Source organism: Cryptomeria japonica, chromosome 4 (assembly GCF_030272615.1).
Source record: "Cryptomeria japonica chromosome 4, Sugi_1.0, whole genome shotgun sequence".
NCBI classification, from domain to species: Eukaryota; Viridiplantae; Streptophyta; class Pinopsida; order Cupressales; family Cupressaceae; genus Cryptomeria; species Cryptomeria japonica.
The window spans coordinates 226,819,062-226,845,756 of NC_081408.1; the positions used below are offsets into that span (position 1 = coordinate 226,819,062).

Here is a 26,695-nt window from a genome sequence, read left to right on the forward strand (position 1 = left end):
TTACTAAACCCATATTGGGCATGATCCATTATACCAACATGCATAGACCTTGTTTGGGTGAGATATATGATGGCATCCACTCAATGATTCAAAAGATGAAAGGCATCATAAATGCAAAAGAGCTCTCGAGGAAACTTTCATCAAACAACTACACAAAATCATTGAACAAAGATGGAACAAAATGACCAATCCACTACATCTTCTTGCCCTTGCATTGAATCCCAAATATTATAGTGTTGAGCTTCTTTTGGTGTCAACAAGAGTGCACCATATAGAGATGTTGAAGTCAATAAAGGGTACAAGGCAGCACTTCACATACTTTTCATTGATCCTGACATGCAGAATGCACAAAGGATTGAGTTCACAGATTTTTCACTCCAATGAATTTTATATTGATAATTTTTAGGATAAGTTTAACGTTGATGCCCATAGTTAGAGGTACTTCCATGGCCAATTATTCACACACCTACAACCTCTTGCAATCAAAATTCTATCACAAGTTTAAATAAAAAAACAATTATCTTTTAAGTTTTATTTATATTTAAATATTTTAATTTTGTAACTCTTCATTCTTTAATTTTGTCTTAATAGGTTGCTAGTTCATCTGCATGTGAGAGAAATTAGAGCACATACTCCATCCACTTAGGAACGCGCAATCAGACCTTTGCATACCTTCATCCACTCAGGAAAGCACAATCAACTACACTCAATGGGAAACCTTTGCAATGCCAATCCACATGCTTTCTCCTTCACTACTCAATTAACAATGTGGCAAATCTCTATAGCAAGTTTTTCATTCATTTAAAGTGTTGGTTCTTTGGGTTTTTGTTGGTCACAGGTTAGAATAGTCTACGGTTTTAGTGTTTGATATTTTATCCACCATTAGAGTTGCTCTCTAAGTTATAAAGAGGTAACTATGTCAACAATTGTCTCCTTGTCTAGTTGCTGATATTTTGGATTATTATTTTGAGTGTGAGGTGTAAAAAAGCCCTCTTCTTGTAAACTTTCTTCCACCACAATTGATGGTGTCACTATAATGGGTATTTTACAATGTTACAATATTTGAATCCATTGAATACTCAATAAATGTAATGGTCTCCTACTTGTTGTAGATGAATATCAATGAGTTCAAAGAAGGATTACTAAGCAAAAGTGTTTATTTTACATCACACCTTTGTTGTTATTTATAGTTCTTTGCTTTAAATGGTGGAGATAACTTTATTACCAAAAAAGGCACTGGTTCGTAGGAATATTGACCTTCCACACCCATCAAAATTATTGAAATCACTCACCAGCAATATAGAAAGTACAAGAAGAATGGTACATTGTTCTTTATGATTTAGTGTAAATAAATCTCATGTGAAATGAAATATCATATTATCAGTAAATCATTTATGACATGTTTATGCTCTACTAATGTTAAAGAGTCTTGAAAGAAATTATCTCAAGAGATTACATCGATATTGTCATCTACAGATAAACGTGTAGACTATTCCAATCAGCTATAGATAGTATATTGCCACCAATTAAAGTAAACTTAGAGATAGTTATTGGGCTTAAGTTTACATTTTGGTATGGTTATCGTGGTTTATAATAAATATTAATTTTTTTTATTTAAGTGCCTATTCAAGCATACCTCTAAGAATACCCTCATGGATTGAAGTTGAGCTTGAAGAGTAGAAAAGGTTAACCACTCTAATATGTTAACCTTTAACCATCTTGAGTCTCTTGATTAGCCTCTATTCACCTTCTTGAACTTGAAGAGTAGGAAAGGTTAACCACTCTAATATGTTAACCTTTAACCATCTTGAGTCTCTTGATTAGCCTCTATTCACCTTCTTGAAGACAAGCAAAGTGGCTAAAAGGAAGGGGACACAAGGAAGTGGGATATTAAACCAAAGCATATTGACTTGGATGCTTCCACTTTCCACTTTGCGGCACTTGATGTTGAAGATAAGCCAACTAGCATGCATGAAAGTGCCAGTGCTAGTGCTAGTGCTAGTGCTAGTGCCAGTGCTAGTGCTAGTGCCAGTGCCAGTGACAATGCCAATGTTTGTGGTTATTCTAATTTACCAGTACCTGCACCATTTAATATGGATGGTCATGAAGATATTTTTTAAGACCCATATGCTGATTTTTGATCAATGATGGTTGATAGTTGACACTTGACATTATTATTTTTTAATGATTTTTGTCTATTATATAATATATGATGCCATGCTGTCAAAGCATTCGGCGAATTTCAACATGATGCTATGCTGTCAAAGCATTCGGCGAATTTCATGGTTGAAATTCGAACTTTGCTAAATTTCAAATATTTATAAAAAAATCATTGGAGTTCAGTCATTTATTAGTACAGAAAAACCCTCCTCTACACGTCTCTATTTCCGCCATTTCCTTGCAGCACTCGACCTTTTGTGGCTAGCGAAATGTCGCTAGTGTGCGTTTTCTGGCAAAGCGAGAACATTTCGTGGAGAGGCAACTCTGCAGCTTCCATACAATTCTTGAACCCCTGCTGCCTCCGCCATGTACAGTCCATTCCATTCTCGAACTCCCGTTGCGGCTTCTTTCCTTATGTCTCCGCCGTGTTTTTTTTGGTTTTTTTAGGTCTTATTTTTTTAGGGATTCGATATAGTTTAGACTCCATAATTATTAATATTTTCGATAGAATTTACAAACTATAAATCAAATGCATTAAAATACTGATATATTAGATTTTTTTATAATATAGTTATATAAATTTTAAAATACTGATATGCTAATTTTTTTATAATATAGTTATATAAATTTTAAAATGTTATAATATAATTATATAAATTTTAAAATGTTATATTTAATTAGGTGTATATTGTTATCTTTAAAAACTGTTATATTAAATTATATTATTTTATATACACGTATATGTTAAATAATATAATTATAGAAGTGTTATATGATGGATATATTATTTATATTATTTATATTATTAAAAAAATTATATATGGCAAATTTAATGTCGAATTTTTTCCCGAATAATTACCCTTACCGAACTTCATCCAAATTTTATGGTTGCCAAATTCGAATTTGAGTTTGAATGTTGTGACATAGATGCTATGTGTGGTGTATTTTGAACATAATTACTGCTGCAAATATGTATATTTTTCTGATCTTTATATGTTTTTGTATGGACTAACCCAATACCGAAAAAAATTGACTAAACCCATGAAACAAACACAAACCAGTACCAGGACTGGTAGCTTAGTAATTACTTTGTTTGTTTGTAGTTCTGTTTATTTTGATCTTGAACACACAAAGTTCAGAGAGTAATCTCAAGTGCAAAATTTGATTTATCAGTTCTATTTGGTATTTCCAGTCTGTAACAATGCATGAGCATATGATTATCTCTGATATTAAAACTAAAAACTATGTTTGTCATTTTGGTTCCATGGATTTTTATTGGACAAGTGGAGTCTCTCTACAGGCCACTTGCTCTTTTACAATGGATCCACAGTTTCTTCTCTACTTTAAGTCTATTTGCCTAGTCAGAAAAATGATCTAAAACTGGTCTGCATTTATCTTTTATTAATATATTAGTCTATCTTTTTCCCCTTGTCAAAAAGAAAAGTACAAATATTATTCTTTTAAATCTGAAAATACAGAAAAACCCTTTAATTATTCATCAAGAAAGACTAATCAAAAGAAAGCAAACTCAACAAATTGCTGTAAACCAAAGTGCAAAAACATTCCTCTTGTGAAAAGAACCACATACATATTTCCTAACCAAACATTACAAGACACACTCACCAATGCAACATGCTAATCTAGTATTTACTAAACACAGACAAAATGAAATTAGCGTCCTTCTGAACATTGCATGGTTATTGATAAGGTTCTCAACATGATAGCTCAGAAGCAAAATGTCAACAAAGCTTAGAAAAGTGTAGACAAAACATGTTACCTGTTGTTTGAAATTGAGTTGATGTGATAATCATGAGCATGACCATATATTCTCCGACATCTGGCCACGAGTGAAGTTTCGCTGCCAGCTACCTATTCACATAAAGTGACTGTCACAGCTTACCTTCCACTTCTCATTGCTTAATAAAAAAAACTGGTTACCAGCTATTAGCATGCTACTAATAATGACACATTCATCTTAAAAGAGAGCCTTCAAAAAAAAATATTAAATATAAACATCATGAAAGAACTATGATGTTTAAGACAACATAAGATAAGGCACGTGAGACGGCTAAACTCATTGTATATGCAAACAAGCAAACAAAAATAAAATTCTTTTTCTTTTATTCTAAAAGATGATAATGTGAACTTGAGTACAACTACCGTGGGTAGTCGGAGTGAAGGAATGCCTCCTACTGGAAATGAGTCTGAAGATGCATTACTGAAAAACTGAGAAGGAATGCCATTTGAGGGGGAAACTGTCCTTGGAATTACCACAGGACTAGTTCCTGGCAAGCTTCCATTTTCCAACCGAGTTATAGGTTCTGCATTCATTTCACATACTTTCCTGATCTTTCTCTCTTGAACCTGTTCCACAAAAGAATAACAATAAACCCACAAGATAATAAATTAAGCGCAAGCTGTGCTAATTATATTTTATTAAAGCTGGCTGTCTAGAATTTTGACTTCAATTATAAAAAATCAATCCAGATCAACATTGGTTATTCAAAAATTAATGAGCTTAATCTTGAATAGATCCATTTTGCAGCTGAATTTGTGCATTTGAGACACCACAAAAAATCTCTTTCAGGAGTGAAGTTCCAACATTCTCTTATTATTGAGCTTCTATTAAGTCCCACTGACCTGCTTTGGTCATTTGTGTACATTAATATAATTTATTTCTTTCTTTAATCTCTCAAACAAACAAAAGGGAACCAAAGCACCCAAACTCTAATGTGATAAATTATTGAGTACCTTCCATAGCTTGATTGTTTTGTCATTTGTCGAAAGAAGAAACAAAGCACCATTGACAGTTGGGCACCACCTGATCTTATTGATTTTCTCTTCTATTTCCAAACTCTTCAAATAGTCAAACTGTCACAGACACACAAACCATCGGCTAACATTTTCAAAGCAACCACAAAAACTTGTAGAATTGTTTTTGATATGTTCATAATGCTAATTAGTCAATAAATATCCAGTATTTACCTCAGGTTCATGGCTCTGAAATTCAGTCTTGTATCTATATTCAGGATGCTTAGGCATGGGGTAATCTAGCCTTTCAAGCTCACTCTGAGATTGCAGCTACAAGACATTCAATTATAGAAATAATTGTATTCCTTTAGAAAAATTTCTATCAACATGAATTACCATGTAAACAATATATTGGAGAAACAACTAAGCAATTAATTTGTAGAGAGAATTAAACTTCTAAAACCAAAAAAAATAACGTTCAATTCTCTTTTTACAATGAAAAAATGCATTAGTCAAAATTGATGAGAAAAACTTAAATGCTAGTGTGCACTCATTGCTCTCTATCAAGCTTACATCTTTGCCATCAGTCCTTTCAAAAAGTACAACACGCCCACCACGATCTCCCGTAGCCAAATGCTCACCAGTCTGGTCAAACTCAATTGCCGAGATAATATCAACTGTTCAAAACATGTATATGGAATCCATCCTATCAGACACATCATTGCTCATTGTACAGCCAGCAAAACTATGGATTAAACAACATTTCTCTAGTTACTCATAATTCGAACCAAAGCAACAATTCTAGAAAGAGGAAACATAGCTCCCACACAAAATAGAGAAATAGATGAAGACATCTTAAATATCTTACTTTACAACTAATTTTTTTTGAATGCTTGCCTCTAACTATTGGAAATTAGTTGCTACATTAATACTGCCAAACCCTAGTGTAGCTAAGTTCCTTTCTTTTTTCCTTTTTATGTCTTCTTTTATTGGTGTGTGTGTGTGTGTGCCTGAGGACACAATCAGAGCTTCAATCCTTCAGATACAAAAGTAGGTTTAAAGCACAAGTCCATGCACGTGTGTCTTGGTTCCTTCCTCTCTCGAGAAAAAACCACAGTCAGTTATTTCTAATGTGACATACAATCCAATTCCAAAGAAGAATCAGATTATTACTACTTTCCTTTGTTACACTTTCTCAATTAAATCCCACATAAAGAGTATAAACAATACATGAATGAGCATTAGAAGGTTTGATTCTTTTACTTCTCACACAAGTTCCAACAACTCCTATTGTGGCACCACAGCTTCTCAAATGTACCACAATGAATCAACAGAAAAATAATTGTGGTGTTGATTTTAATTTTTATCGGATGGGATCGGGGCTCTTTTTATGTGGAATCTAACAAAATTCATCAACACCACAGTTTATTCATCACAACCTTCACCAGTTTGTTGGCAATAATGTTACAAAAATGTCTTTGGGAAATTCCATCATGAAAATAATGTGCATTTGAACTTCATAATGAAACCTAACACAACAAACGGAAATTGAGGAACCCATTCAAATTTGAGGAGTAATTACTCATGTATGCAAGATAATAATAAGCATCTTTGTTTTGAATATTGAAAACCAGCCAATCATAGGATACTACCATTAGTGCTTCACTTAAAGAATATATCAACAACATTCAAGCACGAATTAAAGTCTCAAACCTGATACAATATCAAGTAAGGGACAGAAAACAGGAGTCGTTAGACCTTTACCTATACAAGCTTTACAGCTGAATTAACAGATTAGCAATGGACTGTTTTCAGCATTATCATTGTATGTGATACTGAATTTTTCAGAAGTGGCAGATGTTTCACTTGCAAAGAAGGTATCGAAATTCATCAGACTCAGTACTTAAACAGTACTACTTTCGATGGCCTTCACTATTTTTTGGGCCAATTCATCTTGGTCATGCTCAACATGACAAAATGTGTTCAAAACCAATAGCAAGGCTGAGCCAACGACTAGAAAAAGTAAACTCAATTTTGAGGATTATTCCTTATATAAACTTTAAAGGATACCAACAAATATATTTATTTCACATTTTGAAAGGCCCTTTGGTTTTAGAACCCAAGCATGAATCTAACCTAATAGGTACTGTGTAAGGTTCTGAGGACAAACAACTTGAACCTGTCTGGACAAACTTAACATCTCAGAGAAAAAAAACTCTAACCTGGCAAGTTTGAGCAAAAGCATTGGATCGGTGCAAAGAGAACCTGCACCACAATGTCAAATGAAGATTCTACAAGAGCTATAATATTGAAATGGGAACCATAAGGACACAACACATGGAAAACAAATGGTCAAGGTTCAAGTAGCTTCCCTTTTTCCCACAGCTACAGTCTGCCACAAACGAGCAATATAAGAAACAAGAATAATACATTCACAGTATTTCATCTAGAAATATTTGTCACTGCCTGGCTATGAATGGAGAAAGGCATAAAATTGATGTCACTACAAGAAAGTTTCAAACAGAAGAATGCAACTACTGATGTTTTGCATAACTCAAAAATGTGTTCCTTAAAAGAATGTTAAGGCCAAGGGCATGGGAGAATTAAACTCACTCAGACTCATGATTTTGAGCAACATAGCATGCAGAAAGTTGGATCAACACACTGTAACAGAGCTACTGTATCAGGGGTAAAGGCAACATTGGATGAGAATTTTTAGTTATTCTTCTCTAACATTAAATATAAAGCTAAGTCGCCAGTTCAAGTTTGCACATTTGGTTTGTAGATTTCGCAACCAACAAACAGTGGGATCGGGCTCATCATGGGTTTGTCTGTACAGAAAAATTATAAAAACCATAATATATATATATATATATATATTATAAAAGTGTTTTAACTATTGGAGCCTTTCGCCAATGCAGGATGATAAATCATGCTGTATTCATTTGGCCAAGTGAAGGAAAAGAATCCTGTCGTTAACATTTGTGATCTGTCTCCTGCTGAAATGAAAATCATTGCCTTCATTTTCGATGCATAAAATAATAGGGTTGGGTCAACTCAAACTGTACTACCTGTGCTTGGATAATAGCTAGTATATCTGTATCTTTTCATGCTTCGACACACGGAAACCCCCATAACATCTTGCTTTGCCAGGTTTTAAGTCATGAGCCTAGACCCCCACAGCACAATTTATCTCCTGCAATGCCCCAGTTAATGGACCTAGATGCCCAAGAAAAAATTAAAAACATGGTTTGTATGAACAAATTCACCCTAGATTTGTTCATATTCAGCTGGATTCACCCAGGTTCATCCATGACTGCACCAAACTGGATCCCAAACCAGGTTTAGTTTGGATCCAGATCCAGGGCCTCTGGCTGACAAATCAGTAACTTAGATATAAAGCATAATCTGATGCCACTACAACAAAATTGCAAACACAAGAGTTTACCCATCAACCACAAAGAGATTATAGGAAAAAATTCATCAGTCATGATTTTTGTGCAAAATAACATGTGGAGAAATTCAACTCAACACACTGTAATAGAACTGCTGTATCATGAGGAAATACACCATAAGATGAGATTTTTTATTTTTTATTGTCTAATAAATAACATAGAACATAAAACTGAATCCACTACAAGAAAGCTTCAAACACAAGCATTTATGAACCAAGGAACTTTAAGGCTGGTAGCAGTAGGGGGATATATGGGAAATCAATCTCAGTCATCATTTTGATCAAAATGGTATGCGAAAACTCAGTTTGAAGAAATGTAACAGAGCTGCTGTGCATATAGAAAGGCACAATATGGTGAGATTTTTTTCTTGTCTAAAATACAATATAAAGTGTTATGAGTTACACAAAGTGTGGGTGTGGGTATAGCTGCATTACAAGCACCGGTGCAGGAGGACACCCAGATTTAGGCACAGAGGCTCCTAGAGTAAGATGATTGACAAGGATGAATGTATTCCAAGCTTGAACATGTCATTGAAACCTAAGAGATTTAAAGGTCCTTTGACCCAGAAAGTGGGTTTTATATGCATGCTGGATAAGTGAGGACCCAAAATTTCACCAATACCTTTTACTGTTTACAGAATTTTCAGAAAACAAAAGAACCTGATTCCTATTACTGTAATACATGAATATTGTCGCAAAAAAATTCAAAAAATGAACTTGAACCTTGATGAATAAATCCACAAACAGAATGATAAAATATAATCCAGTACAACAATAAGCAATTCCATAAGAAGAGTCCATTAATCACTACTCAGAAAAGACCCTTGAACTAACCAATAATCTCATTCCAAAGCTGACCTAAGTGAATAAAATTATAAAACCAATATGGATATGGAAGAGTCAAGACAACAAAATGTCCCAACTTGCAATTTTTTATATTGCATTTCCCACAGTAGGTGAATTTTTGAATTTCCTAAAGTAAATATATTTTTGCATTTTCTAAACAAGTCCCTTGATAAATAATGTGTGTGTCGAATTTGCATAAGCATCAATAGCCAATTCTATCACCAATCATGCCTTCAGAAAACCCAAAAACAATCGGACAAAGGAGTAACACCTCTGGAAAAAGAATCCATTAAATTTTAATAGTTAATAATCTAATTGTCTGCTAGCCATAACTTGAAGGCAGCACTCAAAAAGGACAAAGGAAAAGATATGGAAAAAATATACCGATTCCTGCAATTGTACAGATCAATCCTACAAAGGCCATTGTTTGGATCAGAAGCCAGCCCACAAACAACCTGGGCTCCAGATTAGGCTTGCATTATTCAAAACCACCAAAAAAACATGATACATTCTAATAGGCAGAGCAACCATAAAATCCAACAGATATTTTCACCAAATTCAAAGAGCCTACTAAGAGAACATTAGATAATAAAACAATTCTGAACTAAAAGTATTTATAATTGTTTCAACACACCACAAAAACAACAAAATACCAAATAGTAAAGTCACATCAAGGATGGAGTTAACTTCCTGAAAATAGAACTAATAAACAAAATGTCATAAAAACCAGCCTATATATCTGAAAATTTGGCATGAACAGTTTCTCGGTGAGTTTGATTGGAGTATACATGTTGAATTCCTTAGTATGAGCTCATGTCGTAAAGCATCGGGGCAATTATAGCATAACTCCGGGGTCTAATCTCAAAAAGAGACATAATAAAGTATAGAAATTTATAAAAGACCTTGTCCAACTTCCTATCGGCACCAGACTTTGATAGAAGAGATGCCCTTTAACCTAGGTGTCTACAACAAACACTAAAGCCACGAGGAGGGTTAACCAAATCTAAAATATTCAGAAATTAAAAAAATGATTAATTGCTCAAAGAACATTGGAAAATTTAGCCCAGCAATGTCAGGATTTGCGGAAGACATACTCTCTGGTCGTGGCATCTAAGCAAAAAGCCACCCCAGAAAAATAAATCGCCAAAACAAATTATAAACACAAAAAATGTAACCAAAAAAGGCAAATTCTTCTCTGAACATCGATTATTACAAAGCTTGGTGCAGTTTAATAAACTTTACTTCAATTTTAACCCTCACAGCCCCAATTCGGCCAGAATATCTACCAAAGTAAAATCAAAACACAAAAAGAGGATAACAATGAGTTAAAAATAGTTAATTACCCTCTTGCACGTCTTCTCCGGCCGCCCGTTCACCAAAAACCTGCGAGAACTTCCACTCCAAGGAAGTTCCTCCTTCCTCGCCCGAGATCATTTTACCTTCTCCGACTGCACTTAAAAAATAGATGTTTTCGTCAGCACAAGGTCACATGATCGTGAATTTTTGCCTCCTCATTCTGTAGCTTCGTCGATCATAAGTCCCCCGGCGGGACCATGTCCCTCAGAGCCTCAGGAGAGACCAACAGAAAGAAAAAAAAGTAGAAGAAAGAACCCAAAAAAATGCACAGCGGACAAAGAAATGGGGCAAATTTTACTTATCAAAGGACTAGTTTAGCTGGCTGCCCGCAGCGCAGCCGCGCAGCTTGTATCTTTCTATTTATCGGGCGATGCAAAAGTGGACCAAGAATTTCTGCTCACCCACACTGCAGTGGAGTGGCCTGCATCTTTCTTCCCTTTTCTCTCCAAATGTTTTTCAGATGAGAACCAAAAAAAACTGTGCCCTTCGCTCCTTTTTAGTTTTACCTTCTTTTAGAAATAAATATAAAGCCTGTTGGAAATGAGATAATGGACTCTGTTATTTTCATGAGAACACAATTCTTGAGGTAAATGATTTTTTTAATTGAAAAGTAAATGATTCTTTAATTAGAAAGAGTGATTTTTTATTTTTTATTTCTTAATTGAAATTGTCTTGAAGTTAAATTCAGAGGGGATTTAGTTTAATTGTGGAAGATAATGATACGTTAGTTTGTAAATTATTCAAAGAAATAATTGAATTAGTGATTTTTCTTAAATGGTCTTTGGTTTAGATGTATGCTTAATCATCTTAATGAAATTTATTTTAAAAGGGCATCTACTAAGGTCAATTCTTTTGAAAGTATAATTTCACCAAGGTCGATTTTAGGTAATTTTGGTAGACTAGTTTTCCCAACAAGTGAAAGCATAGTTGAAAGATAACTTTTGGTGTATGGCTTGAATTTCTTAGAAGTACAACTAGATTAAGTTTAGCTTGTGGCAACTTAGATTCAAACTCTTTATTTAGATGTATGCTTACTAAACATGTTGTATGCTTTAAAAAGGGCACCCACCAAGGCTTAAATCTTCTATGATTATCACTGGTCCAAAGTCAACTTCTAAGTAATTTTAGCAAACTAGTTTCCTCTACTCGTGTAGCTTCAATGAGAGATAATTATTGATTTATATGTATGCTTACTCAGCATGTTATAAATCACTTAAAAAAGATATCCGCCAAAGTTTGTATCTCAGGTATGATTGTTCAAATTAGATCCTTAGAAGTACAACTAGACTAAGTTAGACATGTGGCAACTTTGATGAACTAATTTTGCATTCATGATAGCTTACTTTTGATTTAGATGTATGCATACTGCTTTAAAAAGGGCACCCCTAAGGTTTAAATCTTCTATAAGTTTGATTGATCAAAAGTCAACTTCTCTATGATTTTGGCAAGCTAGTTCCCCTCTACATTGTAAGTTTCATGAAGGATAATTATTGATTATGCTTACTCATCATGTTATAAATCACTTTAAAAAGAATATCGGTCACAATTAATCACTTAACAAATGACAATTTCAAATTTAAATGCAAACTCATTCATTTTAATATATACTTATTCATGATATTATTATAGTTATATTACAAAAGTAAAAATATCTATACATAATCCAATTATTTATATTAAAAAATAAAAATAATTCTTATAAAGACACTTGTAATAAATGATTATTCGTATAATCCAATTACTTTCTTTAAAAAAAAATAAGTTACAATTTGATTCTACATTGTTCAAATTAAATCTTTACATAACTTTAGTATATTAATTTACCATACTCATAATCACTTAACAAATGACAATTTCAAATTTAAATGCAAACTCATTCATTTTAATATATACTTATTCATGATATTGATATTGTTATTGTTATAGTTATATTAAAAAATAAAAATATCTATACATAATTTAATTATTTATATTAAAAAATAAAAATAATTCTTATAAAGACACTTGTAATAAATGATTATTCCTATAATCCAATTACTTTCTTTAGAAAAAAATTAATAGCCATCAACCAACCCTTATGATGAGTGACTTTTATAATTCGTGTATTTAATACCTTTCATATTCTTCTTTTTAGTACGTTAACATTTTGGGTGCAAGTTCGTATAATGTAGAGGTCAATAGTTCTTCATTATTGGAAAAAAAATATAAGTAGACTCTAATAATAATAATAATAATAATAATAAAAGAGATTTTTTGATTAAAAAAACAGTAAAGAGATTTCATAATGCAAGGTCTTCTAGTGCAGGTAACTTGATTACGGTGGTGGATGTTTTTGTTGTTTATTGCAGATATAAATGCTTGTTTGTATAGTAATTTTCCAAGTACAACATTAAATAAAACAATTAAATTTAAGTAGACACATAAAGGTTTTGCTTTTACAAGACGTTTTTTCGGTATGGCAATAAAAGTAAACAATGAAATTGTTTTTAATTAGAAGATAGAAGATTTTAAGTTTCTTGAGCTATTAAGTTTTCATGAATTTAAATAATGTTAATGAAAATTAATTTTTTAAAATTTGTTAAGAAGTTTTTTTATTAGTGTTGTTGGATGTTTTATTGGATATTAGGTATATTATAAAAAAAAGGTTGGGTTTTACTTTTAGTAAAAGATTATTACATTTTCATTAAAATTTATATAGGTGAAAAGTGTAAATTCTTAATTTTTCTCTTGTATTTTATGTTTGTCTTTTTAGGTGGAGATATTAAATGCATAATACTAGCACATGTTTTTTGTTCAATATAGTGCACTTTAGACTTTGTTTATCGCTTTGAAATATCATTTTCTCTCTACATAAGTTAGTCTTTTTGTTTTCTACTTATGCCAAGACTACTCTCACAACCTTCACCATTGTAGCTACAAATCTAAATTTATTGTGGTCCCAAGCTAACTCAATTTAATGTTTCTTTTATAGCATGTGTGCAAAAAAATTCAAGTTGAAGGAATCACCCCTAGGTCATTCCAACCATAATCAATCACTATCATCCACTAAGATCCTGAGATCATGTGCTAAAATTTGTCATGTGATATGCATTTATCATAGCTATGTTTATGTATTAGTTGTTGAAATGGCAAAAATAGGGAGCTTAGCCCGAGAATGTAAACTAAGAACTTATAAAATCACTGTTTCCACTTTTCATTGGGGAACAATCAATTAGGCTCAACTTCAATCCTCAAGGGGAGTCAAGTACTTTGGTTAATTATTCCCTTTTTTTATTGATCGTGATTGGGTATGATTATGATGAGAAATGATGCAAAATTTATAATTTTTAGCATAAACAAACAAATACAACACTCAAAGTCAACTCAAAAGTACATATCTAAAAATGAGATAAAGAGAAGAACATGTCACTAAAATTAGGAGTTGAACATGTCAGAGTATGGAGATAGGCGTCCTAGTCCTACAAATGTCTTTGTTAGTTAAGGCTTTGAATCCTAGATCATGATTCCCTATTGGTCACTCCCTTCAAAATTCAACCAAAAAGCATTAGATTATGCAGATAACTAGATCAATTCTAGTATTTTTGCCTATTTTGAAATCTAGTGTTGTGTGTCTCAATCTACTCTACGCAATTAAGTCACTTTCAGCAATCGAATATGTAACGTGTGCACACACAAAGGGAAAATGTTGTGTTGTATAGGGGCTTGGCTAAGTCAAATATCATGTTGGTGTTTCCACCTCCACTATAGCTATGATGATGAAGAAGAAAGCTTACCCCTTGGTAGGGTAGAGGTTAAATATGAAATGAAATGCTTGAATTGAAATGATAGTACCTTAGGAGTTTATAATGGTGGTGATGCAATGCTTTTTAGATAAGTCATTAAAGTGTTGATGCAATAACATGACATGACATGACAAGATCAATCATAAAATAATACTTGAATTTAGATTGTTGTAGCTTGCTTCTCCATAATGCTCGAAGCTTGAAAATAAATTCTCTACAATGTACTTGGATTTTTTGATAGAAAAAATGAATTAGAAATGATGTCTTTATATAGGGTTCACAAGGCATTTCCTACTTTAGGCTAACTTCCAATGGCCATATTAAAATATCAGGATCATATCACAAATGGTGGGAACTAACTCTCACACACATTTGATTTTGGGACCTTTTTGGAGTGAGTATAGAAGTAGGCACCTTATTCCACTTGGACTATGACACTAGGTGCCCTAGGTAGTCCACCTAGAAAAGGAGCAAAGAAGAATGGTTGCAACATAGAAGGTCTTAGGACATATGAGAGAGCACAATAAAGCAAGGGCACAAAAAGGAGTGTGAAATTGTAAACGGTTATAATTTATGACACTACGATTGTAATAATTACATCGATTCTTAAAACAACAATATTAAAACCCTTGTTTTCATGCACATGGACTACTATTTAAGCATTCATTATAATTATTCTATAATTTGTCAATTACTTGTGCTTCATTACATACATTTTTATGTGTGTAATCCAACTTACCACAAAACTATTAAATCAATCAATGGGTCTCATTCGTAATCAAGATAGTAGTGAGGACTCATCATACCCTAACAAGACCCAATTATGCTTCTCAACATTATTAACTTTTATATTTGTAGTCTTGAATGTAGTCGAGATAATCTTGAGGATTCCTCATCCATAGCAAGACCTAATTGTGCTCCTTAGCATTACTGTGTCTAAATTTTGTGTGTATATACCCAAGAAAACCTTTTATTGAAGATGTAGAGATCAGGTCACACAAAAGGTCAAGGTCACCCTCAATAGGATTAAGGCTACCCTCACAATGTCAATATGATTCATTACAAAATTTTGATTTTCATAGAATGTGTTATTATGAGGATCCAGTAACTACTAAGAGGGGGGGGTGTGAATCAGTAGTTAAACAATTTTGCAAAACTTCAAAAACCAGTACCGATAACTATTCAAATAGTCCTTTAAACTAATTTATCAACCACTCACATTAGTTTCACCAATATGCATATAAAGTAAATATATCAAATCCACACATGAACAATGCAATCACCATATGAACACAGAGATTTTTCACGTGGAAATCCAAATGGGAAAAACCACGGTGGGAATTAGCACCCACAAAATATTTGCACTCTTGGAATGCGCCTGATTAAAGGCCTAGCCCAGTTAGGAGCTTTACAATATGCCTGCTTAAGAGAAAAACCCTATTAGGAGTCACCCGGTCAAGGAATTTCACCTTAGCTTTGTTAGGAGCTCTACCTTATTAGGAGTAACCTTGCTAGAGGAATTTAAACTCAAGTTAATAAGCCACCCGATGAAGGGATTTACAAATAAGACTTGTTAGGATCTACCCAGTTAAGGGATTTCAATCTATTGCAACTGTTAAGAAACAACAATGTAAATGATCTAATCACAACACTTCCTTGCTTGCTAGTACAGATCCTTTTCAGCTCAAATCTGCTACACACATGCAGACACTTTAATCTGGTTTGGCACACTCTTCTCAAAACCACCAACACTAAAAGCCTTCTCAAACTAGCCCTAAATACATTTTACAATTAGGGCAGCTACAAGCCCAAATAACATCAACAATATTACATTACAAATTGTTACAACAAATTCCTGGATGATTTCCATTTTTGAATGATCATCGCACATCTATTTGAATCGCACATCTATTTGATAAGCAATCAAAACCCTTATCACATTTTGCTAAGCACTTCACTGTTTCCCAAGAAATTTGATCCTTGTACGCGCTCAAACATCATCTTATCATTACACATGGATTCTGACACGTCATCACTCAGTTATGAACATGATAAGGTCCATTGCCAAACCATAAATCATTACCGGTCAAAGATATATCACCGGTATTCATCCTTCTTCACTGAGTTCATGGCAGTCAATCATAACTTACTCAATACATCGAATCTGTTGATGCGGTTTCAATCATAGACTCATGCCAATGTCATAAACATATGTTCCAAAGCGCAACACCTAACTCTTCACCAATTGTCCATACTAGTCTGTTGATCATCACATTATTCATGCTTACCTTGTTGTCAACCGGTTCCACTAGTTCCACTATCGACTAGGCTATACTGGTAGGTCTAGATGAATTAGATGATTAAACAAACATGGTTGCCATCAATGAAAATACAAATAAAGTCATCAAACAACTTACAACAATCATCATCATCATCAAGCCAACAGTATCCATCTCGACATCATACACCTGATCAACTTTACATATACCTAATCAAACTTTATCGGTCATCTTCTCATCTCATCATCATCTCCATCAGTTATCCCAACAATATGCCGATAATCTCCCCCTTTGGCATTGATGGCAACACCAAGATAGCAACACCAAAATCTCATCCAAAGCTTGTCATGCAAGACTGGAAAGCTCACCATACATAACTATTAGAGTTTCTATTATGACTGTTGTACACTTATTCTGCTCTTTTTGTTGTTCTATTCTTCGTTGCTCTTCTCCTCATGTATCACTTTTCTTCTCTTTCTTTACTTTACTTCTCCCCCTATCACTTTTCTTCTCCCCCTTTAACAATAATGCCAAAGGTGCAAAGTGTCAAATTCATATTTTGCTGCTATGTTTTCTCCATCTGTGTTGCTCCCCCTGAGGAGTAGCCCTCTTCTCATCAATCCACAGTGAAAGATCTTCAACTAGTCCACTGGATTGATGCTTCAACAACATCTTAGTTGACCTTCGGTAGGGGTATAACCCCTAGCTTGCCTCTGAGATATTCAAAGGTAGCCTTAGGCAATGGCTTAGTAAAGATATCATTCAACTTCTCTTTGCTTGACACATGATCCATCTTGACTTGTTTTTCCTGCACTCTTTCCCTCAAAATATGATATTTCAATGTTATATACTTTTTCCTAGCATGCAATACAAGGCTCTTTTAAATGTTTATTACACTTGTATTATCACAATATATGACCATTGATTATGTCATATTCTCCTTAAATCCTTCCAATACATGCCTCATCCACATTGCTTGAGTATAGTTCATAGATGCAAGCACATATTTTGCTTCTATTATGGACTGAGAAATGCGACTTTGTTTCTTATTGGTCTAGGATACTAGTCTTCCTCCTAGAAAGAATGCACCACAGGTTGTGCTCTTATGGTCATCTACATTACCTGCCCAATCAACATCAGTGAACACCTTCAAAGAGAAGTTTCCTTTGTATGGATACCATAATCCATAATCAATAGTTCCTCTAAGATACCTCCAAATTCTCTTTACTGCCACCAACTGCATGAGCAATGTTTGGTATGCTATGAACAACATAGTGTAATTTTCCAATCATTGACCTATACTCAGATTCATTAACTAGATCCGAATCATCTTCCTTTGATAATCTGCAACCTTTAACCACAAGGGTTCCAACCAGTTTACAGTCTTCCATTCCAAAGGTTTTCAATACCTCCTTCACATTTTTGGACCGATTGATAAAGATTCCACCTTTCATCTGTTGAACCTGCAAACCAATGAAAAAAATGATCTAACCTATCAGAGATATTTCAAACTCCTTTTTCATTTCTTCTGCAAAAGATAAACGCATATCATCATCTCCTCCAAATATGATATCATCTACAAATACTTCTACAATTAATATCTTGTCTCCTTTTGTATTCAAGTAAATATTGTTGTCTTCACCGGTTCTCTGAAATCCAATCTTAATCAGGTGTGAATGGAGTCTTTCAAACCATGCCCTTGGAGCTTGCTTTAACCCATATAAATCTTTATGCAATTTGCACACCATGTCCTTGTCTCTAGTCAATGTAAACCCATCTGGTTGTTCAATGTAAACCTCTTCTTCTAAAATTCCATTCAAAAATGTAGACTTTACATCCATTTGGTAAACCTTGAATCCTTAAAATGTTGCAAATGCAAGTAAAATTCTTACTCCTTCAAGTCTAGCAATCGGTGCAAAGGTTTCTCCATAATCTTCACCTTCTTCTTGTGCATGCCCTTTGCAAAATAGTCTTGCCTTGTTCGCAACCACTTCACCATCTTCATTCAATTAGTTTTTAAACACCCACTTAGTACCAATCACATTTTTATCAGTCGATCTAGGGACAAGTGACCAAGTGTTGTTCTTCTCTATTTGATCAAGCTCCTCATTCATAGCTTTTATCCAATCATCATCCTTGAGAGCTTCCCTCACTGTCTTAGTCTCCATTGTGGAAATTAGATAAGCACTTTCTCTGATCTTTCTTCTTGTTTGTACTCCAACATTCTTGTTTCCAATAATTTGGTCTACAGAGTGATTCAACTTTACATACCTAGGTATAACTAGTTCCAGTATAGAAATTTCTTCTTGTTCTTCTTCTTCATCTTCATCTTCCACCGGTTAAGCAGTATCCTCCACACTATTCTGCTCAGCATCATTCTGAACTTTCAGTTCAATGATCACTATCTTATGTTCATCTACTGCATTAGACTTGCAAGTATCATCAAATTTATCGGAATACTCATCAACTTTTACATTGGCACTTTCCACAATCTTCTTGGTTCTTTTATTAAAGCACTTATACTTTTCTCTTAGTTGAATAACCAAGGAAATTTCCTTCATCACTCTTTGGATCAAACTTACCTGTGTACTCATCTCTCTTTATCTAACACCTGATGCCAAAGACCTTGAAATAACTGACATTAAGAGTATGACCATACCATAATTCATAGGGAGTCTTATCATTACCTTTCTCGACCAATACCCGGTTCATTGTGTATACTACAATGTTGATTGCTTCTCTCCAAAACATTTTAAGTACATCTTCTATCAACATTGTTCTTGTTGCTTCAACTATGGTTCGGTTCCTCCTTTCTGCAATCCCATTTTGTTGTGGTGTCCTTGGTGCAAATAGTTGTCTCCTGATTCCATTCTCATCACAGTACTTCATAAATTCAGCTGATGTGAATTCTCCACCCTAATTAGATCTTAGGCACTTTAGATTCTTACTGTTTTCTTTCTCCACTAAGGCATTGAATGTCTCAAACTTGTTGAAAGCCTCACACTTCTCCTTAAAAAATTTAACCCACATCATTCTTGAATAATCATCAGTAAATATCATAAAATACTTGTCACCTTGAAAACTCCTAGTCCTCATGGGACCACATAAATCAGTGTGCACCAAATCTAAAATATTCTCAGAAGAAAATTATTTTCTCTTAAAAGAGGAAGTAGTCATCTTACCCAACTAACATTCTTTACAAATCACATTGTTTGGTTTGACTAGTTGTGGCATACCTCTAACCATACTTGACTTGCCAACCTTAACCAAATTATCAAAATTCACATGACAAAATCTTCTATTTCATAACCAATTGTCCTCAACTTTTGCAACCAAACAATTGTTAACATTAGTATTCAGATGGAATAAGTTGCCTTTTGTTTGTTTATCGGTAGCAATCAGTTCTCCTTTGGTTCTTAAAGTCATGCACACTCCATTCTTGAACTCAAGATGATAACCTTTATCATTTAGCTGACCAACTTTCAACAAGTTATACTTCAACCCTTCAACCCAATATACATCATCAACATTACTTTTACCATTTAAAGAAATTGAACCTTTACCTTTTACCAAGCATGGTGTATTGTTGCCAAATCTCACTACTCCACCATCAAATTCTTCAAGTGAGATGAACTTATTCTTGTCATCGGTCATGTGGTGTGAGCAACCACTATCAATGACCCACTCAACATTGTTGTCAATATGAGACACTAAAGCTTTCTTATTAGAAAGGTCTTCCTTAACTACTACAAAAACAATCTCCTCATTGTCTTCATCCTCAGATTCCTCATCGGTAACACCTTCATCCACTGCAACATAACATTGTTTCTTTCCTTTTCCTTTATACTTTCTAAACTTTTTCTTTTGATCACTGTTAGGACAATTAGTAGCAATATGTCCTATTTTGTTACAAGAGAAACACTTAAGAGGAAGCTTTCCTTTGTACTTATTGGTGCCTCTAGGAAGTCTTTTTGCTAGTAAAGCCTCAAATTCCATCAGGTTACTTTCATCATCCATTCCTTCATTACCACTACCATGATGACTTGACCTATACACATCCTCTCCTTTTCTCACTGATGCTTTGAAAGCAGATTCTTCTTTAGGTACATTATTATCAAAGTTATTCAACTCAAAAGCAGTAAGTTTGCCTATCAAAGAATCAACTGAACTTTATCTTTGCTGACTGACCTCAATTCTTGGATAGCAGATACTATAATAGCATAAGCAAGGAGTAAGGTTCTAAGAATTTTACTCACCACTGTGTCTTCTGCAATGGTTCCACCAACACTTTTGATTCCTCCAACTACTTCTTTTGTTCTTTGTTCGTACTGGGTGATGTTCTCACCTTCCATCATCTTCATGTCATCAAAATTGCCTCTTAAGCTTTCTTCCTTAGCTTTTTGCACATGATCATCTCCACCACAAATTAACTTCAACTTTTCCCAAACTTCTTAAGCAATTTCAAGACAATGAACATCAATATACTCAGAATCAGAAAGTGCACTTACAATGGCTTCCAATGCTCGAATATTCTCCTGTTGCTTCTTGAGCTGATCTAGAGTTAGAGTACTGGTAGGATTTGTGTACTTATTTTCAACATGCAACCAAAATTGTGCCCCCATTCCTTTGATGTAGAGCTTCATTATGTCACTCCATATTCTGTAGTTATCCTTTGTGAACTTAGGACCCTCCTTCTTAATCATCTCGGATCTTTACCTCAAGCAGTCAAGCTTCTGCACAAAGAGGACCTAGTGCTCTGATACCAATTTTTATTATGAGGATTTGGTAACTACTTATAGGAGGGTGAATCAGTAGTTAAACAATTTTGCAAAACTTAAAAAACTAGTACCGATAACTATTCAAACAGTCCTCTAAACTGATTTATCAACCACTCACATTAGTGTTCATCAATATGCATATAAAGTAAAGATATCAAATCCACACGTGAACAATGCAACCACCATATGAACATAGAGATTTTTCACGTGGAAACCCAAATGGAAAGAACCATGGTGGGAATTAGCACCCACAAAATATTTGCACTCTTTTGGAATGTGTCTGGTTAAAGGCCTAGCCTGGTTAGGAGCTTTACAATATGCCTGGTTAAGAGCAGACCTTGTTAGGAGTACCTGGTCAAGGAATTTCACCTTAGCTCTGTTAGGAGCTCTACCCTGTTAGGAGTAACCTTGCTAGAGGATTTTAAACTCAAGTTAATGAGCCACCTGATAAAGGGATTTACAAATAAGACCTGTTAGGATCAACCCGGTTAAGGGATTTCAATCTGTTGCAACTGTTAGGAAACAATAGTGTAAATGATTTGATCACATCACTTCCTTGCTTACTAGTACAGATCATTTTCAGCTCAAATCTGCTACACACATGCAAACACTTCAATCTCATTCGACACACTCTTCTCAAAACCATCAATACTAAAAGCCTTCTCAAACTAGCCCTAAATTCATTTTATAGTTATGGCGGCTACAAGCCCAAATTACATCAACAAGATTACATTATTGATCATTACAACAAATTCCTAGATGATTTCCATTGTTCAATGATCACCGTACATCGATTTGATAAGCAATCAAACCCTTGTCACATTCTGCTAAGCACTTGGTGGTTTCCCAAGAAATTTGATCCTTGTACGCACTCAAACATCATCTTATCATTACACACAGATTCTGACATGTCATCACTAAGTTATGAACATGATAAGATCCACTGCCAAACTATAAATCATTACCAGTCAAAGGTCTGTCACCAGTATTCATTCTTCTTCACTAAGTTCATGACAGTCAATCATAACTCACTCAATACATCTAATTTGTTGACGTGGTTTCAATCACAGACTCATGACAATGTCATAAACATATGTTCCAAACCACAACAACTAACTCTTCACCAATCGTTTGTACCAGTCTTCTGATCATCGCATTGTTCTTGCTTACCTTGTTGTCAACCAGTTCCAGTAGTTCCACTACCAACTAGGCTATATGAGTAGGTCTAGATGACTCAGATGACTAAATAAACATGGTTGCCATCAATTACAACACAAATAAAGTCATCAAACAACTTACAACAATCATCATCATCATCATCATCATCATCATCATCAATCCAACAATCTCCATCTTGACATCATATACCTGATCAACTTTACATATACCTAATCAAAATTTACCGATCATCTTCTCATCTCATCATCATCTCCATCAGTTATGCCAACAATATGCCAATAGGATGTACTCAACATAACCTTCTATTTTCAAAATTAGTCTCTAATTCCAAGTATATGTTTTATATCACTTTATCAAATTTGTGTACATGTTTCAATTCCATATTCAAGTGCATTTCTATAGTCATCTCCTTTATCTAAGCTAATAATTAGATTTTTTAACCTTTAATTATTAATTTGGATATTCATTTTACACAATCTTAGTTTTTCCACAAAAATAAATTGAGAAAATTTCTACATCTAGTAAAGGATCATGTATAAATAACCAAGTTTAAAAAGGTATTGATTGTTTGTGTGGGGTAATTTATATTGGCAAAACACAAGTTTGTTTAAAAATATGAGAATTAAAGACTTGATTTGTATATGAGTCTAAAGGGGGTATGTTGATAGGGATTTAAGAAAAGTTAAACTACAATATCAAGAGATGGACCATAATTTTCTCCCAAATGGTACAAGGTTTCAAAAGGGTTCGTAAAAACAAATTATAATCATTTCTCATTTTAATCCTTTCACTTGCACAATAAATATAAATTATTTGTTCATTCACATACCTTTGTATTTATGGACTTTTTTTTTCTAAGTTCCATATGGTTGTATAAGAAGCCTTTCCAAAAAAATATTAACCATTTATCCTTTCAATCCTTTCACTTTGACAAAAAATTAATAAACTATTTATTCCTTCAAAAGTCTTTTTTTGAATATTTAATTGATTGAAGGTTCCCAAGGCACAAGGTGATCCCTTTTTTTTTTCTATCAAAGAGTAAGTTTCCTCATATTATCGCATTGGTGGTCATCTCACACTACTTGTCACCATTCAACTAGTCCATGCAAATAATTTATGTTCTTTGCTAAAATGCATGGTTGGTTCACTTCATTTGAGGAAAAGCTTATCAATGTAAACATGCATCAAGAATTCATCATAATAAAAAATAAAAAATAATTTTCTCTATGCACTTTATAAAATAAAACACTCAATCTCTTAGAAAATGCAAATATTGTTGTATTATAGAGTCACTATTTCAAACATTGTTTGAACAAAGGCATGGAGATTAAAAAAATAACCACTCATAAAGATCTATTATCAACAATTAAGGGACATTTGACTTTAGAAGTTATTAATTTAATGTTTGCAAGTTAGTGTTCTAGTTTATAACAAATAAAAGTGCATGCCCTATGATGTAGGAGCATCCATGGTTATTGGCAATCTTGCATCGGCCAAAAACATTTCCTTTTCAGTTTGTTCTTGTTTGGTAGTTTCAACATTTCGTTCTGCATTTCTTTGCATTTGCTCGTCGGATCTTGTAGAGCTAGATTTTGATTGAGGACTTGTTCATCTACCTTATCCTGTATCTACTGGACATTTGAATCTTTTTTCTAACAAGTTATCGCTTTCAAAATCTGAGACAGTTTTCTGGCTTAAAACACTAGAACCGCTTGGACCTATTTGGCTATTGGCGGATCTTGTGGATCACTTCCATAGCGTGCGAAGCTTCAGTTCATTATTTCCAATGCTCCTTGGCATGTGGCTGACCTCCCCTTGGGTCTGCACTTCATTTTATGGATTTTCTAGAGGGATCTCTTTGGCAGAGGTTGACCTTGTTGTTTTACATGTCTCATCTTGTTCATCGGCATTTGTTTCACCTTGGGCTAACGCGGATCACCCTTGATGATATAAATCAATGTAATTGAGCATTAAAATTCAGTAATTAGAACATGGAAGAAATATCAGAAGGTTAGGAGGTCCGAAATTGGCTCACATTCTTGTTTGAGCTTGAATGTGCATAACACACATGTTTTGTACTCAGGCCTGCAAGCCGAATTTTGTGAGCCCGCATGTTGTCAGCAGTTTGTAACTAATTTTCATGATATAATACCATTTTTTTTTGCATTACCTCCATCATTTTGAGTTGTTTCTTTTGTGTAACTCTTGTTGCACGGTCTAAATTGTTCTCTTTGAGGACCCTCCCACCATGACTACACCAAGATGGTATCAAAGCGAGATTTCATTCTGGAGATTGTGTTGTCATGTAAGATTTTGTTGTAGGGTGGCAGATTGTGGATTCGGCCTATAGCTGTAGAGGAATAGTGTAAAGATGGCACAAAGAGGAAATAGAAATGGTGGAGCGAGTGGAAACGCAAACCCTGTTGTAATGAAAATGTTGAGAGGAATTGCAACCCGATTATAAGTTATTGACAATGGCCCAAATAAGAGGTCAACATGTTAAAGATGTGAGTGAAGATGAATAAGAAGAAGTGGAAGCTGGAGGACAAGGAGCAAATCCACCGATGAACGATTCAGATGAAGATAGGTTTATAAGAGCATTTTCAAGAGCGAATACCTGACCACATTTTACCCCACTGAATTATGATGGCAAATTGGATTCAGATGAATTATTGGATTGGATCATGGAGATGGAAAAGTATTTTGATTTTGAAGGCGCTATGGAAGATAAAAAGGTGAGGTATTCTTGCACTGAGTTTAAAGTTCATGCATCTCTTTGGTGGGAACATTTGCAGGTAGATAGACAGAGTAGAGGCAAAGAGAAGATCAAATATTGGGAGCAGATGGTTAGTAAGTTGAAATCAAAGTTTGTGTCAGTAGATTATCAAGTGAATTTGTTTTGAAAGTTGCAGAACCTAAAGAAAAAGGAATCTAGTGTGAAGGAGTATACAAAAACATTCTACAAGTTGAACATCAAATATGGACACAGTGATGATGAGATTGAACAAGTCGCTAGATATTTGAATGGGTTGCGGATGTCTATGCAAGATGAACTCAGTTTAATAAAGCTATAGAGTGTTGAGGAATCCTATCAATATTGCCTGAAGGTAGAAGAGAAGTTGAATAAAAGACATGAGAAGAAGCAAAGAGGTAGAGGTGGAAGGTTTTCCAGAGGAAGATTTCAAGGAGGAAGAAGCTATTTCGAAGGAAGAGGACCCTGTACAGATCAAAATAAAGACAAAGAAGCTAGTAGAGATGGTAGTTCATACTGGAAGGATGATAGAAATTTTTACCAGAGAGGAGAACTTTATGGATACTAGAATGAGAGTTATGGAAATGAAGACAAAAAGACAAGATAAAAGAGTGTTTAGAGGAACTTGCTTTAAGTGCGGTGGAGGAGGACATTGAGCTTTTGAATGTAAGAAGACAAAGAACATTGGGAGAGCAGTGTTGGTAGAACAAGACCATACTGGATCAACTAATAAACTGGAAGATGGGGAATTGTTGGTGATGAGGAGAGACTTGTATCATATCAAAGAGGACGAAGAGCCCTTGTAGAGGAGGAATTTGTTCAAAACCAGATGTAAGGTATCTGGTAAGTGTTGTAAAGCCATTATTGATAGTGGTAGTTCATATAATCTTGTTTAGGAGGATATGGTGAATGATTTGAATTTGGAGAGATTAAAGCACCCTAAGCCTTATCAAATAGCATGGATTCAGGATGATCATAAGATACTAGTAAGTGAACAATGTTTGGTGAAGTTGAAAATTGGATCTTATCATGATGAAGTTTTGTGTGATATTATACCTGTGGATATATGTCATATCTTGTTGGGTAGACCTTGGCAGTTTGATAGATATGCAATACATGATGGAAGGAATAACGTATACACTATTGTTGCAAATGGGATGAAGAAGACCTTATTGCCCTTGGAGGAACCTTTGAAGAGTGAAGTTTGTACAAGTGCTAGAGTTTGTTTAGTGGATGGAAGGAAATTCTTGGATGGGATGAGACATGATAATGTGTGTTTTGCCTTAGTTCCTAAGAAGACTGACAATATAGAGCATGAAGAAGAAGAACTGGAGGAGATAAAGGAGTTGTTGACATAA

General features: G+C 34.2%; 1 protein-coding gene across 11 annotated transcripts in view; it reads right to left on the bottom strand.

Annotated features, from left to right (window-relative positions):
• Positions 1-11,119, bottom strand: part of LOC131027240 (serine/threonine protein phosphatase 2A 55 kDa regulatory subunit B beta isoform) — a 75,571-nt gene extending 64,452 nt beyond the window's left edge. For 4 of the 11 annotated variants that reach the window (XM_057957250.1, XM_057957249.1, XM_057957259.1 and 1 more), the window contains exons 1-6: positions 10,555-11,119; positions 5,485-5,588; positions 5,146-5,241; positions 4,912-5,031; positions 4,318-4,524; positions 3,938-4,029 (exon numbers count right to left, since the gene is read on the bottom strand). In XM_057957250.1, the coding sequence (XP_057813233.1) occupies positions 3,938-4,029; positions 4,318-4,524; positions 4,912-5,031; positions 5,146-5,241; positions 5,485-5,588; positions 10,555-10,645 (710 nt within the window). In that variant the 5' untranslated portion in view covers positions 10,646-11,119. Of the gene's footprint in view, positions 1-3,937; positions 4,030-4,317; positions 4,525-4,911; positions 5,032-5,145; positions 5,242-5,484; positions 5,589-9,595; positions 9,667-10,554 lie in introns of all 11 variants that reach the window. The other 7 variants (XM_057957254.1, XM_057957253.1, XM_057957252.1 and 4 more) reach the window with 5 other exon arrangements.
• Between the last annotated feature and the right edge of the window lie 15,576 nt (positions 11,120-26,695).